Raw genomic sequence first — 17,840 nt, 5'->3', positions numbered from 1 at the left:
CAACTCCACATACTGATTTTTTTTTAATGTTTTGTTTGAACAATGGTGTGGTTCTAAAGAATCCCCAGAAAGTATTAGCCCACTTGAAATCTGAGTGTAGATATTTATAGTTGAGCTAAAATTCTTCCAGTATTTAGATATTTATATGCTATTAATAAAACTGCAGACACTAACTAGGCTTGCAGTTTTATTGAAAGTACTAGTATGTTGCTAAATTAGCTGATGTTCAAGACAGGATTCTAACGTAATCTTTTTTCTTCCCCCTTCTGTCATTCCAACATCTCTTTTTTCGAACTGTGAACTAAAGTGGAAGACAAGCATTCCAGTGATGCCAGTAGTTTGCTCCCACAGAATATTTTGTCTCAAACAAGCAGACACAATGACAGAGACTACAGACTGCCAAGAGCAGAGACTCACAGTAGTTCTACGCCAGTACAGCACCCCATCAAACCAGTGGTTCATCCAACTGCTACCCCAAGCACTGTTCCTTCTAGTCAATTTACGCTACAGTCTGATCACCAGCCAAAGAAATCATTTGATGCTAATGGAGCATCTACTTTATCAAAACTGCCTACACTCACATCTTCTGTCCCTGCACAGAAAACAGAAAGAAAAGGTATGCCATTATTACTAGATATACTGCACGTTGAACTGTAGTTTCTGATTATATTACATTATTTCCATTAGTTTAAATAAAACTCTTAATTATAAATTCTTTTTTGAAGTCTTTTAGAATGTTACTGCCTAGATACAGGTCTAGACTTGGCCATATTTGGCTTTTTCTTTTAACTTTTAATCATGAAGCCTCATAACTGTTTTTTACCTTTGACACTTTGAAGCTCAGTACTTAATTTATAACACTTAGTAATGGTTTGAATAACTTATCAAAGCCAGATGACTGTCCCTTCGTATTTGTGTAATTTTTGTTTTCGTGATAATTGTCATGATGGTTCAGTTTAGAAATTGTCTCAATTTTCTATTAATTAAAATTTAATATGAACAGAGACATTTTAAGAACTGGTCATTTTTATGTAATATTCAACTATTGGTTTCAGTTTGTGAATTAGAAAACTGGGTTATGGGCCACAAGATAAGGAGTCTTAATGTCTGAAGAATAGAAATTAAATGTTGCAACCCAAACCAGGTTTCCTTAACCTGGTGCTAATCAGCAGCATTAGTAAATGTCAAGGACTTTTAAAAGCCTTATAGGTTTAGGGGATGCTGTATGGACATAATGAGGTCTAGCCACACATGTATCTCAGGCCACATTTAGCTTTTCTCTCCCTGTGCTCCACCCCATGCCTAATGTTTTCCTCTTCTTGGCCTGCCCCAACTTGAGGGGCAAGGGTAGGTGTGCAGGTCATATTTACACTAATGCAAAATTAACATTACAAAGGGAATTCTTGAGGGATGAAAACTGAATGCAGCACATTTTTCGAACCATAAGACACACCTAGGTTTTAGAGGGAAATAGGAAAAAAAATTTTTGAAGCAAAAAATATAAAACATTTAATAACAAATAACATAATATTTCACTAATGTAAATGTAAACAGAACTCAACAGCAGCATTAACAACCATTATTCCTCCCAAATTGGGGGTGGGGTACATTTTATAGTCAGAAAAATACAGTGATAGTTACTTTCTAAAGGATATTATGGTTTTTCAGTTCTTAAAATCTTACCTCCTTTTACCTCTTTTCATTTTAACACTTTTTGAAATTCCTTCCTTCCCTATCTTCTGAGATACTGCTACTGTTAATTTTCTAGTTGTATTATCTTTTTGCCCCTTAAATATCTGTAGCATTCAGTCCTTTATAATGTGTTGTGTTCTTTTTTCTTTTTACTTGCTCAGTGTGTTCTTTTTGCTGGGCAGTCATTCTTGTGGTTTACCTTGTCTATATAAGTGACTCCCAGATCTTTATTTTTAACTCATATACATTCTTTCCTTCTATAAGCATTTTGTATTTGCTACATCTCCTCAGAATACAGTTTATACCAAATTCCTCCCTTTCCCTACAATTTATTCTTAGGTTCTCTGTAAGTGACAACACTATTCCCTGCAACTATTTGTTCTTCAAAATTCTTGCTCACCACCCCCTACCTACCCACTGACAAATCTTGGATTCGTCTTCCTATATCTTACTTTGTGTATATTATTTCTTGTTTATGCAATGCCATTATTGAAACTCATGTAATCTACTGCACTAACCTGATTAATGCTCCACTGCCTTTCACCCAGTCTGTCTACTTAAGGTGGCATCATTATAAAATTTAGTTTGGATATTACTTCCTTGTTGTGCATTTTCTAATGGCTTTCCATTATCTAAAGGATAAAGTTTATATTTCATAGTAAGTAAGGTTAAAGCTCACAGTCTGGTTATAGTCTGCAGTCTGTTTTACTAGGTTGACCTCCAACATTCCATTCTTAAATTACCTATAATTCATCTGTTGCAAATTTGTATATTTCTTAGGGGACATTAGTTCTTTTCATATTTTGAGCCTTTGCTGAAAAGACACAATTCTTCCATTCGCATTCTATTGAACTCAGGGCCCTTTGTTTAAAAGTCAGCTCTAATGTATTTTGGTTTTCCTCAGCATTAGTTAACCTCTCTGAATCTGTTTCTCAAATACCTTGTACGTTTATTTATTAATAGCATTTTTCACATTACAGTTTTAGTTCCTTCAATTAGACAGTATACTATTTTAGGGTTAGATGTTACGTTTTACTGCATTTGTACTTTGTTCATCTTCTACCCTCCCGGTCTCCATGCATCAAGCACCATTCCTGAAAAACTTAACAATTAAAAATTACCTACATACCACATTTGGTGGTAAGTGTTCTATATACATTTTAATTTATTCCTTAAGACAACATCATGAGGGAGAAGATATCCTTTTAGATATGAAGAGCCTGACCACTGCCAGAGTCTAAACACATATATTAGAGACAGTGCCTTCAAAATCCATGTTCTTTTCATAACACCATAATGAAAGACCCAAAAATCTGTTAACTTAGACTCCAGTAGTTTCTGACAAATCATAGCTGATTTAAGTGTAAATTCCACAAAATATTTACTAAAAACAAACTTCACATAAAAATTTTACATATAGTTGTATTAAACTTTTAGGACGAAACTCACTTACCTTAAAATTGCCAGTTTATATAGGGAAAATTGTACAGTCAGTCAAAATACTTCTCCTTGCACGTGAAGTGCTTATTAATTTGAAATACATAATTTTTTTCTCAGTGGAGACATTAATGTTTAAATTAAGCTTTCTGTTGGCTCTTCTTATCACTGTAGTGATTTCCTTGTTTGGATTGTCCTTAACAATTTAAATGATGAAGAGGTTGATGGTTCAAATAAATTGATCCTTTGGTCTTAATTGCTAATAGAGTGACTAAGTTATAACCAAGGATGTCAATGATAGGTTGCCGTATTAAATAATACAACAGCAGGGTCTTTCTTAACCACTGACTATGCATGGTGCTTGACAAGTAATAGGCAATTGGTAAATATTTGCTGTAGATGAATAAATAACTGAAAGAATGGTAGTGAGTGTTGAAGCTTGTGGGAAACACCTGCATTGGTCATTATTTTAAAAATGTATTTGGAGAAAAAGAAGAGAATTGTATGTGGTGTGTATCTTAATTAAAGAATACCAACAATAGATTTAGATCTGTTCAGTGCAAGTGTGTCTTTTGAGAACACCTATCCATCCTTGAAGGAACACAGGTGTGAAGAAGCTGTGAAACTTTGATTTTGCAGAGAGCAGTTCTTGTGTGATGTAGGATGAAACAAGGGAGGAGTCAGATACTTACTTTTAGATTTAAATCTGTTAGGGTAACATCTGAATACTTATTGACAAGTTTAATTCATTGCAACGATATAATAAAGTAACAGATTGATATACTAAAATATCTAAAGCTGATGTTTTTTGTTAGTTGGCTACCCCCTTGTCTGTTCTGTAAACTGGTCCTAACTGCACCCTCCCTTCCAGATTTGTGAAATGATAAAATAGGCATGAGACATTGTCCTTTTTCTTTGCTTTGGCCAAATAAGTATCAGAGTTAGATGAGTTTAATGACCTTATTTGACAACTTTCTTTGATTTATTACCATAGATAAGTTTGAAAAGTAAACAGAATGGCCACAGAAGCAGACCTATGCAGTGACCTATGGATAGCTCTTAGAAGATTAGTGTGTCTAATATTCACTTAGTTACATGCTGGTTCCATAATTTTCATCTAATGGGAGGCATGATTATTCATTCATTAATATGATATGTGTGAGTCACTGAAATAAACTTTTTTTGTGTTTTGATGGTATTTGTAGACTGGGTAAAATACTAAAGAACCTGAAGATTTTTCAAGATGTGTCAGCATTATCCCTTTATAGCTGACATAGAAGGTCATTAACTGCTGGTAGTGGGTCACATTTAGCCTTCTGTTTCTTTGCTTTAAAATAATTTTTTGTATTACTAAGTACTTGTGAAAAATTAGATTGGCCATAAAGTTATCCAAATATTGTTGAATAAGTGAATATATGAGTGGAAGAATTTAGTCTGTTTTAGCCAATAACTTAAGGGTTAGGGAAAGTCTTTTTAACCAAGACCCAGAAAGGCAATTTGCCTTAAAAGAAAACATTGACAGATGTGACTACATACGTCATTTAAAAGTTCTCTGACAGGTATAATAAAGTTTGAAAGCCAGATGTCAAACTGTGATAAAATATTTGCAATGTATATAATAATAATCTGAGGATACATTAGAATTAAAGCAGTATGAAAAGAATAATCCAGTAGAAAAATGAGCAAAGGGTATAAACAGGCAGTTACAGAAGAGGAATTTAAAATCACCAGCCTTGCCTTATTTCAAAAATTAACTCAAAATTGATTGGAGACCTGAACTAAGGAGCTAAAACTATAAAACTTGTAGAAGAAAATGGGAAAATCTTCATGACATTAGTAGCAATGTCTTAGATGTGACAGCAAAAGCACAGGCAACAAAAGAAAAAATACATAAATTGGACTTCATCAGAATTTAAAACTTTTGCCATCAGAGGACACTCTCCAGTGAAAAGACAATCACAGAATGGGAGGAAGTATTTGTTAATCACATACCTGATCAGTGATTAATATCCAGAATATATAAAATCCTGTAACTCAATAACAAAAAGAAACAAACATCTGAGTTCAAAACTGGCAAAAAGCTTGAATACACGTCTTTAAAAAAAGATATTCTAATGGTCAGTAAGCACATGAGAGGTCCTCAGCATCCTTAGTCATTAGGGAAAAGCAAATCAAGACCGCAGTGCAATACCACCTCATACGTGTTAGGATGGCTATAGTAGAGACAGCCATAGAAAATAACAAGTGTTTTTGAGGATATAGAGAAATTGGAACCCTTATGCATGCAAGTGGAACTGCAAAATGACAACAGATGCTGTGGAATACAGTTTGGCAGTTGAACAAAAAAGTGAAACATAGAATTTTATTATATGATCCAGTGATTCTATGTCTTGGTATTTAACTGAAAGAATTAAAAGCCAGAGAATCAAACAGGTATTTGTACATCGTGTTCATAGCAGCAGTAGTCATAATAACCAAAAAGTGGAAACGATCCAAGTGTCCATCAACAGATAAACAGATAACCAAATTATGATGCACACAGTATTGCCCAGTTTTTAAAAGGAGTGAGATTCCAACTTCTGGCCAAGATGGAGGTGTAGGTAGATACACTTTGCCTTCTTGCACCACCAAAAGAAGTACAACAACAAATTTAAAAACAAAAAACAACCAGAACTGCCAGAAAATCCAACTAACTGTATGGAAGTCCAACAACCAAAGAGTTAAAGAAGAAATATTCATCCATACTGGTAGGAGGGGTGGAGAGGGGCAGCCAGGGTGGAGAGGACTCATAGCAAGGCAGTGGCTGGAGGACTGGGCATCTCACGTTTGCGTGCGGGTAAAACGGGAACAACTGGGGAGCGAGACTGACTGCACAACCCAGGTTTCCACTTCAGGGAAATAAAGCCTCAAAACCTTTGAAAAACCTGTTGAGGTTGAGGTGGCAGGAGAAACTCCCAGCCTCACAAGAGAGTTCTTTTGGAGAGACCCACAAGGTCCTAGAATGTACACAAACCCACCCACCTGGGAACTAGCACAGGAACTAGTGGGTAGTGGAGGAAGTGACTGAAAGCCAGCTGAGAGCAGAAAGCAGGATTGTTCCCTCTCAACCCCTCCCCCACATACAACACCACAGTGCAGCAATGTAGGTGGCCCAGCCCTGGTAAATACGTAAGGTTCCACCCCTTACTACATAACAGGCACTTGGAACAGGTGCTTGAAGGCAAAAAAAAAAAAAAAAAAAAAATTGGCCCAAATGAGAGAACAGATCCAAGCTCCAGAAAAAGTAAAACTAAACAATGAAGAGATAGCTAACCTATCAGATGCAGAGTTCAATACACTGGTAATCAAAATGCTCACAGAAATGGTTGAATATGGTTGGAAAATAGAGGGAACAGTGAAATAAAGGAAAATATACAGGGAACCAACAGTGGGGGAAGGAAACCAAGACTCAAATCAACAGTTTGGAGTGGAAGGAAGAAACAAAGATTAAACCAGAACAGAATGAAAAAAACAAGAATTCAAAAAAATGAGAAGAGGTTGAGGAACCTCCAGCACAACTTTAAATGTTCCAACATCCGAATAATAGGAGTGCCGAAGGAAGAAGAGGAAGAACAAGAAATTGAAAACTTACTTGAAAACATAATGAAGGAGAACTTACCTAATCTGGCAAAGGAAATAGACTTCCAGAAGTCCAGGAAGCTCAGAGAGTCAAAGAAGTTGGACCCAAGGAAAAAGGCACGTATTAGAAAGTAAGATTAAAATAAAAACATTAAAATGAAAATTTTCACCTTGAAAATTAGCGACATTTCAGTGTGGGAAACACAATTGGTATGTAAGTTGGCTATTGCAAAGGTCACTTCAGTATAGCAACATCTGTTAAAAGTTTTAAAATATGCTCATCCTTTGTATTAGCAAAAAGATTTTCTCTTGAATAAAAAACTCAAGTTGCAAAAATATAGTGTCTTTATAAGATATCAACACTATATTGTTGTACATTTGTATCATAGAAAATATTATGGACAGATATGTCCAGAATAAAATATCATGAATTATAACAAGTGTTGTCACCTAGCTATCTTAGGTTTTTTCCAGTAATAGACTTTGTTTTGTTTTATAACTTTCCCATATTGTACTCTTCTGTGTTAACATTGTGTAGAAAATGCAGTAGAAAATACAGCCTGCCTTGTTGCACTACTTTGACCGTGGTTCACATGTCCTGTTGAGTATTGTTAAAAGAGCTGTCAGAACATCATAGGAAATTAATAATCAGAGGTGTAATTAGTGCTTTTTACTATTTCTGTGCAGTATCTTTTTAGATGTAGTTGTAAATTTCAAGGAAGTTATTTGGCGTAACTGAAAAATATAGGTGAGAAATGAGTTTTGACTTTGGTTTATGCTCTTGGGTATTTTGAAGGGGTGCCTATAATTTAAAACAAGTTAAATGATATTACTGCAAACCTTAAAATGTTAGATTATAGTAACATTATTTCTTTGGGAAGGTCTTTGGTGGGCTACTTCCCCTACTGGTAAAAATTGAAAATATAAATGAGCAATTTTTAGTTACAAGCATAAAGGGGGAGAGAAAGGTTTTATCAAAGCAAATATACATAATTTAAATTAAAAGTGAAAGGCTAGCATATTTATGACTCATAATGAAGAATTGGTTAGAGATCTACAAGTCATAGAAATAATTAGGTGGCAAAGTGACTTAGTTCGTTTAAATTTAAAATAGCATAGGAAGAGATCATTATCCTTAAAGATATAATAGGCACACACATACACACAAAATGCTAAGCTAAAACTACGTGCCATTCTATTGGCCAAAGACTGAAAAAAATATTTAAAGTAATCTAGGTTCCTCGAATGCTTGGCGAAGTTTATATTTAAGGAATGAGACTAAAGGCTAGTACTCTTAAAAAGAAGAGTCTGTTGACTCTTACATCAACTTATTTTTTGTCTTTAGGTAACTATTTCCAAATACCCAAATTTTTTCTTTAGTTTGCTACAAATCTGCATCAACAGGTTATTAAATATTAGCTTTTCCCTAAAAGAGTAGATTCCAGATTTAAAAGTTTCCAAAAAATAGAAGTGTTAGTTAAAATTAAATGTGTAGAAAAACATTCATTGACTGTTTACTTGTTCTGAAAAGTAGTTTTATTATCTTTGTGTATAATAAAATGGTTGTATATTTTATATTTTATAAGATTATTTAAAATAAGTCTAAATTAAAGTAGTCTCTTAAGATTCTATAGTGTTAATTCAGCTTTATGAAAATAGTATAAAGTGAGCTGTTGTTTGCTTGTTGGTTATTTTTGGCAACCTTAGGCTTTTCTCCCCATTATCATATGTTTTAAACACAGAGAGAACACACATATATGTGCACCTAGCCCTATCTTTATCGCAGATTCACAGCATCCAAATACATGTTGATGTATCCAATCAAATACATGTAGATGCTACCCAGATGCCAAGCCCCATTTTCTACCAGGGCTACAGAGATACAACAAAATTCCTCTTCTGAAGGAGTTCATGTTTTAATAGATGCTAAACTATGTAGTAGAAGATGCTGGGTGATACAATAGGTCTGTGCTAGAGCACTCTGAATAGAAACAAGGGACACACAACCAATACCTTTCTTTTATATTTTAATAATAAAACTAAGGCTACCTTTCAGGGTAGCTTTTTAAGTCTATATTAATTATGAAACCCAGTAAGTTACTCTCACTCATACTTATAGATTGAGGCAAATGATGTTTAAATTGTTTAACATGCAACATGCTTTGGAAGGTCATTTGTATGGGGTTCAATAGTGCTACTTTTAAAAAATAGTGTGACAGTGGCATGGTGAGGACCTGCCCAGAAATTTGGTGTAACTTTCCTATCTTTGATTTTAATCCTTTCTACACTCAGTTCTCCAAGTTCATGCTATGTTGTTTTTTTTTGTTTTTGTTTTGTTTCCTTTTGTTTTTAAAGTTAACCCTGGAAGTTCTCGAATCTCACGCCCCCCTTGTCCCCCATAACCAGCAAGGGATGCTAGAATCAATCAGTCATAGAACTTTTACAAATTCAACATATACTTGGGCCACACCAGTTTCATTATATCTGGGGTGGAGCACTGGTATCATTTTCTTTTTCTTTAACTTTACAGGTGATCCTGAGAAGAACTCTGTTGATATTCAGAATAAAACTATTTAATCGAGACATTCTTGCCTTTAGAGATGTGACTTGCTTGAGGGCCCCATAAGTATTAAGTAATACCATCTGGTTTTCAACCTGTTCATCAATAATCTTTTCTCATAAAACTCTGAAAGATATATATCCTCAGGGTAAATAAACATTAAAGTTAGAAGTTAAGGGTGTTTTTATTACTTTATTTTTTTATGGTGTGGTATACATTAGCTTTTTATTTTCTTTTCTTGGCCTGAAGGACAGCACTGAAGAATTTCCAAGCCTGTGTTAATTTTTCAAATCTGTGGATAGATTTAGCAGCACCAAAACAAATTTGAAAACAACTCACACCTTCTTCTCCAACTGCTGATATTAAAAGCAGAAGAAAACCACAGTAAAAGTAACAAACGAATAAGGATCATTTCAGAGGGATGTGATTACTAGTTCATGCAGGTAGTAAAGGAAATTCATGCAGGAAGTAAAAAGACAGAACTTCTTTGTTCTAAACATTAATCAAGATGCCCCTAAGCTGTATTTCCTAAACTGAATCTTAAAAGATATGATTTGGAGAAAACTGCTACTATGGTATATAATTGTCCCATAAACTGTAATAATTGACAGCTGGTTTTCAAAAGGTAAATCTTATTCAAGTTTCTTTGTACTTTTCTACAGCATTGGCAAAAGTAGGTTTACAGTTTTTCCTATGGAAAATAGTACAATAATTAATAAATAATAATATAAGAATAAACTGTTTTACATTCCTACAGCTGTAGATCTCCTTTTACCAACCCCTGTATGAATCTAAAACAGCAAAGTTAAAATTATAGGCAGTCTGCTAGACGTATAGACCTTTAAAATGTTTGCCTTACAAAAATTAAAATGTCTTAGGCCTTCTGACTTGATCATAGTTGATCAATATATCCTGAGGTCTGTATTTTAAAGAGCTGTTACCCTCTAGTTCTTTTGACAATTACAGTGGTGTCATAAAAAGGTTGATAGAGTAGTCCATACTCAAATAAGCTTGCTAGCAATATCTAGCTTTTCTGGGGCCATGGGGCTTAATGAGTTCAGTTAAAATTGGAAATGAACATTTACAGTTACTAGGTAGGAGTGTAATATTCAAATGCAGTGTGTCTGAAATGTACATCATAATAGCAGTCAAATAAGTTATATACATATGAGCTTAAAATCTTCAAGAAATTTGTGTGGGAAATCAAAGATGTTTTAGCAGTTTTTTTTTCCTAGTTAAACAATGATTTTATTGCTTGAGTACATAGGCATTTTATGCAACCGGGGCAGAGGCTGTGGATGAATCCTTTTCCAAGTGGGGGAGGGGGACTCGTTTGGTCTTGTAATATCAAGCCAACCAGTGAGTATGGCTCTCGGTCAGAATCAGATATAATTTAGTATCCTTATCCTTTCCCTTCCTCTCAAGATGCTTTCAAACAGCAGCAGCTTTCTTAATTAAATGGTAGAGATTCTCAGGAAGATCAGGAGCCAAGTCATTTTAACTTAAGAATTCTCAAGATTGCATTGCCTGTCAAAACATTCTCGTGTGACACCATGTGAGTCTCTCAGGATCGCACCAATTTGTGAGGGAGTCGTTCATACTTGGCCAATTGTAGATGTGTTCCTTCACGTCAGACATCAGCTTCAACCAGGTGGGATGTTGTGGTAGGCAGAGGCCACTGGGACAGGCCCCTTCCCAGGGAACATGCATGCATCCAGTGATGGATGTACAATGAAAAGGTACAAATTGTCCTATTTTGTCTTTAGACCAACATGTAAGAGAATATGTATGAACATCTTGAGTAGTCCAGTCTTAATGCTGTTAGCCGTAATAAGTTCTCTGTTTCTAAAGCTTTTTTTTCTCTACCATAGACACTGTATTAGTAAAATTCCATAGTACAAAAATACCAGTTTGTGTTTGTTTTACTGTAGATAGACTTTTGCTTGTTTCTAGTTTTGTGCTAAAACAAATACAGTACTCTGGAAAAAAAAAATGTTGAATCTTTCTCCTGATTTATTTACCTCAGAGTTTATCTGTGATAGAGTTACTGGATCATGAAGTGTGTGCAGCTCCAATTTTTCTAGATAATTCCTAATTTATTACTTTCCAGTTTGGTCATATCAGTTTAGTGTCCACCAGAAACATGAAGTGTTCCTGTTACTCCTTGTCAGCATTTGACATTGTTAGGCTTTTAAATTTTTGTCAGTCTGGTGAATGTAAAAGGACACCCTGTGCTTTTCATTTGCATTTTCCTGATTATCAGTGAAGTTGAGCGTCTTTTGTAGTTTTTTAAGCCATTCAAGTTTCTTCTGTGAAATGTCTTTTGTTTATTTTTCTATTTAGTATTTTGTCTTTTATGATTTATAGGAATTCCTTAAAATATTTTGGTTACCAGTATGTTTGATGTAATTGTTTGCCTTTTTTAAATGTCTGCATCCTGATGTCAAAGAGATCTATATTTTCCTCTACTAGTTCTAAAGACTTACATATATATAAATATATATATGGTTTAAATTTACCTTAATTTGATTTTGTTTTGAATGTAATTTTTTATATCTGGCAAGGCACTCCACTGGTTCTGTTTTTTATCATAGCCATAGCCCATTCTGGGGTTACTCACCATGACGTCTATACTGATTTGTATTAAGAACATTATTATATTTAGGTAAGCTGTTGTTGTCATAAATATTTTCACCTTGTTATTTTAACAGGCATACAACATTAAGTACTGAAGAATTGTGTTGTCCCTTTATCCTAATGAAAACTTACTTGAGTATATAGTTAATACACAGATATGTTTGAAACAGCATTACTAATAAATAGTGTGGTATTTTAGAATCAGGCATGAGTTTGGTTGAACCACTGCCTTACTAGGTTTTGTGACTTCAAGCTGTGTAATCTTTCAGCTTTCTCACCAATAAAATTGGGACATAAAAATGCCTACCTCGTTATTCTAATCTGTCATATTTACTTGAGTCTCTTGTAAAGATGTGCCAACTTAAGATTAAATGACATTACTTGAGTGCCTGAAACAGTGAAAGTTATTTGTTTGATTTTGGTTCCAGTTTCCTCAATTCAAGTAATTTTTTTAGCTTTATTATCTCCTGTTTATTTAGAATCTGCATCAGGAGAGAAATCTGTATCACATTCTTGCACAACTCCTTCCACGTCTTCTTCCTCTGGACTGAATCCCACATCTGCACCTCCAACATCTGCTTCAGCAATCCCTGTTTCTCCCGTTCCACAGTCACCAATACCTCCATTACTTCAGGATCCAAATCTTCTTAGACAATTGCTTCCTGCTTTGCAAGCTACACTGCAACTTAATAATTCTAATGTGGACATATCCAAAATAAATGAAGGTAAATTTTTATACTAATAATTTTTAAAAACCCACTTGCATTGTGTAAAATTGTTATTTGTAAAATCCCCATTTTAGGAATGGTCTTTGTTTCATTTTGAAATTCACATTTGCACTTCATTTTCTGGAATTTATGTCTCCTGTAGTTTAATGCCTTTGGTATTGTACTTGTGTTTGCAATTGGATTTTCTATGTATTTTTCAAGACTTACCACCTACCTAGTAGCTGTTCTTTCTGTTTAATGTGTATGGTAATTTTTTTTTAAGTAAAAGCAAAATAAAGAGCGTTTGCTAAAATTGATACAAAAACACTTGATTTCCTAGTTTTGTTTTTTTTTTTTAACCTCCTGTACATTAATAATGATTTGGATTGTACATATACTAATTATTTAAAAAGTAGGAGTTCAGGTAATTCCTTCTTATAGTACTTGAAAATTTTTAAGGGAAGTAATGGATAACATTTTGCTCTTTTTCCTAGTTAATTGCATTACTAATTCCAACTTTGCTTTTTAGTGTAAAGTTTTTAGGCATGATGTCAAAGAAGTCTGATAAAAGTACATGCAGTTTTAATGTGTAAACCATTCAGATTCAAACATGAACCTCTAAAAACATTGCAAAATTGTTTATTTCTGTACAGTTTTATATAATACATTTAACAGTAGTGTTAAGTGGTTAAGTTTTCCCTTTATCTTAAAAATGGAGCTGTCAGACAAGTTGAACATTAGTCTTGTGTTCTCACTGCCCTCAACTTTTCTGTATTTTGATTTTATTTTCTAAGATGACCATGCCATTCTCTCTTTTTGTTTAATTCTCTGGTTTTAAAAGATTGTTGGTGTGGGTGTTGACACAGGGTTTGAGTGGTCAGCTTGTCTGGGGGTGGGGAACAGTCTTATTACATAGCTACCATTTATCCAGTTAATTCTAAGTAGTGTACTGAGTACTTTACATATATGTGGATAGGTTTGTGGTATAATCAGAAGTTTCAGTAAATACTCTAAAATTTTACTGTTCTTTAAAAGTATTGTAGAGTTTTCTTAAATGGAACACCTGAATTTTAGTGTAAAGAAAACTCTACTCTTTTCCTTTATTATAAACCCATTAAATTTCTTGTCCTCTGCCTCAGATCATTTCATATCTCTAAACCCATTGTATTATACCTATTTTCTAGACTTAATTTGAGAGTTCTAGTTTGAAACACTCCAGTTTTGGGGGGATTCTTTGTGAATTTTCATGTTGTTACTAAGTCACATACGCCTCTGTGTTTTATTTGAATTTAAAATAATATGTGTTTTTAGTTCTTACAGCAGCTGTGACACAAGCTTCATTGCAGTCTATAATTCATAAGTTTCTTACTGCTGGACCATCAGCTTTCAACATAACCTCTCTGATTTCTCAAGCTGCTCAGCTCTCTACACAAGGTATTCATATTCTTAGATATCTTTAGCATTGTGTCTTGATTTCAGGGGTTTATTAGCAAATTTTTTTAGTCTTTGAGCTGATTTGCTACAATAATGGTTTTATTTTGTGCTTGATTTTTTTTTTTTACTACCACTCATGCAGTAGTATTTTTATTTGCTTTTTCTTTTTAGATGAAACAAGCTTTGACATCTTATAATATGCCATCAAATCTGTAATATAGTAAATTTTTCATGCTGAATTTAAGTTGTTGATGAGATACTTTACTTCAGAGCTCAGAGTAAATTATAATATGTCCTCAATCTTTGTGAAACATTGAGTATATTTTAAGAATTGACTCATGGTTCAGGTTGATGTTAGATGGTTTTTGACGAGAAGATACAGATACAGAAATGCTCGAGTTCTGCCTTGAAATAGCTGTCCCTCTTCTCTGAGAAGGTATTCAGTGGAAAGAGATAACATACAAGAATAAGAGAGGTGAAAGCCCCAATTCAGGAAGCTGGCAAATTGAGCAGGAATAACTGGTATAAAATTGAAGTATAATAGTGAAAGTCTTTGACAACTCTCTAGTCAGCCTCATGAGGCAGGAGACTAAGGGGGAAACTGGGTATGGACATAGAAGAAATAAGGGTGATGAGGATACCTTCCATATGAGACTAGGTTCAGACTTCCCTTCCTGCTCTAGCCTAGAGAGGCCACACAGGGGGTGTGCTTATCTGTAACACAACTTTTTCTGTCAGCATGACCCCAGTGAGTATCCGACATTCTCACTTTTTCAGATAAGTGTTTCCTTGAGGGGAGGGGATGTGCATGGAGAAATGCAAAAAGATCTCCTCTACATATGTTAGAGAAGTTTTTTGTTTATTTGTAATTAACTTCTACATTTTTTTTGCAGCCCAACCATCTAATCAGTCTCCCATGTCTTTAACGTCTGATGCATCATCCCCAAGATCCTATGTGTCTCCGAGAATAAGCACACCTCAAACTAACACAGTCCCTATCAAACCTTTGATTAGTACTCCTCCTGTTTCATCACAACCAAAGGTATGTTGTCTTTGAGGGAAGTTCAGAAAAGAAACCACTTGCTTTAAAAAAAAAAAGGTTTAATGTTTTAGAATCTGTATTATAGAAAAAGCCTTATGAGAATAGAGTGGTGAAGTGAAGGGGACAGGTGAGTGCAAATAGGTTAGGTGCAGATTAGAATCTCTCAAATTAATTGTAGGATAGAGGGAGGGACTTGTATCTGTGCTACTTTTATGCACTGATTCTTCTTGTTGCTATGAAGATATCTTCCACTATCTTGCTCATCCCACACTGGATTTGAATTATTCCCCTGTCCTGTATGTCCATGCTATATAAGCTACCTGCCTATTTCGTCACTTAACAGCCATCTCAGTTATCAGAAAGTACAATGACATAACTTTGTTACAGTATATTGTTATAACTGTTCTATTTTATTATTAGTTTTTAATCTCTTACCATGCCTAATTTATAAATTAAACTTTATTATAGATATGTATGTATTAGGAAAAAACAATATGTACAGTAAGTAACTCTGCTTAGCACCATTGATTGGTTCCTATGACTTGAAGCAAAACAACATACACTGAAACCACTTATATGGTGGACTAATTGAGATAAAAAACATGAGAGTTAATTTTTCATCAATTTTACAATGAAACAATGTTGAACAAAATGACATGGAGAGCAAGATAAAGAAGGGTACACTGACTGAGTCTTAATATTTGTAGAATTTTCAAACTTGAGAAGATATGAGAAAACATGTTTTCCATGTTTTTTCCCCATACTTTAGTCATGAGTCCGTTTCTGTGTTAAGTTTTATATGTATTATATTTAACTTTCACATCACAAGAGTCAACTATTTGCCTGAATTAACAGTTAAGAAAATTAAGCCTTTAGTTAAATCTAGTTGTTGTGGTAGAATCAGAACTTGAGACCCAGGTCTTTTTGAATACAGAACCCACTTTACTAAGCAAAATGTTTCATGGATGGCTATTTAGAGCAGTTAGAAAATTGCTGGTCTGTTCTTACTGGGTTATGAATAGGGCCCTACAGTGCTGCGGTCAAATTTTGTACTACAACATTTGCATCTTGCCCATAAATTCATACACAAATCCCAGTCACATTCATGCTTTGCTTTGTAGTATGCCACCTGTAAAACATTGAGAAATCTGGAAGTTGGTATATACAAGTGATTTTTTTTTGCTCTGAATAGTAAACATAGGAGAAAATTCTTTTTAGTTGTAAAAACCATGGGCTCCTTGAAAATTTTGTGCGAAAGAATTCTTTATTTGAAACCTAAACATAGTTTGAAATGATGGTAGCCCAGATTTTAGGCCTTCTGTTGGCTTGTACCTTCCCTGCTTCAGCCATTTATCTGTGCACATCCTAGGGTCAGTCTAGTTTGATTTTTTTAAATTCTGAGTTACAATTTTTAGTTTATTATGTGATTCCTTATTATTTATATTTTGATGGGAGAACAATTAAAATACTAGTTTCAGCAAAAGAGATCTTATTCTTACTGTTTAAAACTGATCCCAGGGTGGTATCTTAAGAGTACAGCAAATGATGACTAAAAGTGAAATAAGTGGTAGTATTAGTTTTACAGTCAGTTATCAAAATTGGGATTTCAAATCCCTTAAGCAGATGGCTATCAGTTTTTGCATCCAAAAACTTTTTCAAGTTGTTTTCTAAAATAAGTGGACATTCTGTTCTTTATAAAACAAGTTTTTTTATATTCAGAAGTAACAGGGCCATTCAGATTTGTTTGGGAGAATATTAATCATTAAAAAAAACAAACTGCTAGAGGATGTGACTTATATTTAGAACTGCTTCTTTCTTTGTGGCATCCAAATATAAATAGTATATGTGTCCCCACTGGCGACCATGGACCTCTTGGTGTGTCCATTCAGGGTCACATCTTTCTGATAAACACTAAAGTTGAATTTGGTATGGGCTGTAGCTAATCTATACATTGTCTCCATTTGTGTTTGAAATTTAAGCAACTGTATTTATATGCTGTAATATTTATTATTGATGTAGAAGTCATAGTATAGTCATAAGATGTTGGAAATGAGGAGAGTCAGTAATGGGAGGTTACCAGGAAAAAAAAAAAAAAAAACAGTAAAAGGATAAGATTATGCAGCTTTAACTTCTTGTCTTTTGCATTGATAAGAGTTTCTATAGATATGGTCATCCTCTTTTCCTGGTACACTGAAGGTGACTGCCTTACAAATGGAAGTAGGTCTTTTACAAATCGCAACTGTCTCTGTTCTTCCTGTTTGATTAGTTTGGTTTTTTTTTTAGATTCAGTTGTTGATAGATTTCTACTTTTTGCCATTTTATTCTTCATAGTTTTGACCTTTTTCTTAAATAAGCCCCTTTAACATTTCATATAATAATGGTTTGGTGATGATGAACTCCTTTAGTGTGTTGTCTGGGAAGCTCTTCAATTCTAAACAATAGCTTTGCTGAGTAGAGCAGTCTTGGTATAGGTCTCTACTTTCCATAACTGAGAATTTTTGCCAATCCCTTCTAGCCTGTGAAGTTTCTTTTGAAAAATTGGCTAACAGCCTTTGGGAGCTCCTCTGTAGGTAACTAACTTCTTTTTCTCTTGCTGCTTTTAAGAGTCTCTCTTTATCTTTAACGCTTTGACATTTTAATTATGATTGTCTTGGCGTGGGCCTCTTTGGGTCCAACTTGTTTGGGAAACTCTGTGCTTCCTGGACTTGCATGT

At 34.3% G+C, this 17,840-nt stretch overlaps 1 protein-coding gene across 3 annotated transcripts in view; it reads left to right on the top strand.

Moving 5' to 3' along the window:
- WAC (WW domain containing adaptor with coiled-coil) overlaps positions 1-17,840 on the top strand; it is a 93,146-nt gene that overhangs the window by 65,338 nt on the left and 9,968 nt on the right. For all 3 annotated transcript variants that reach the window (XM_028507023.2, XM_028507020.2, XM_028507019.2), the window contains exons 7-10: positions 308-616; positions 12,424-12,669; positions 13,963-14,085; positions 14,979-15,127. In XM_028507023.2, the coding sequence (XP_028362824.1) occupies positions 308-616; positions 12,424-12,669; positions 13,963-14,085; positions 14,979-15,127 (827 nt within the window). The remainder of the gene's footprint in view (positions 1-307; positions 617-12,423; positions 12,670-13,962; positions 14,086-14,978; positions 15,128-17,840) is intronic.

Source organism: Phyllostomus discolor, chromosome 1 (assembly GCF_004126475.2).
Source record: "Phyllostomus discolor isolate MPI-MPIP mPhyDis1 chromosome 1, mPhyDis1.pri.v3, whole genome shotgun sequence".
Taxonomy (NCBI): domain Eukaryota; kingdom Metazoa; phylum Chordata; class Mammalia; order Chiroptera; family Phyllostomidae; genus Phyllostomus; species Phyllostomus discolor.
The sequence above is the reverse complement of the archived record's forward strand: the minus strand, read 5'-3'. Positions and strand labels throughout refer to the sequence as shown.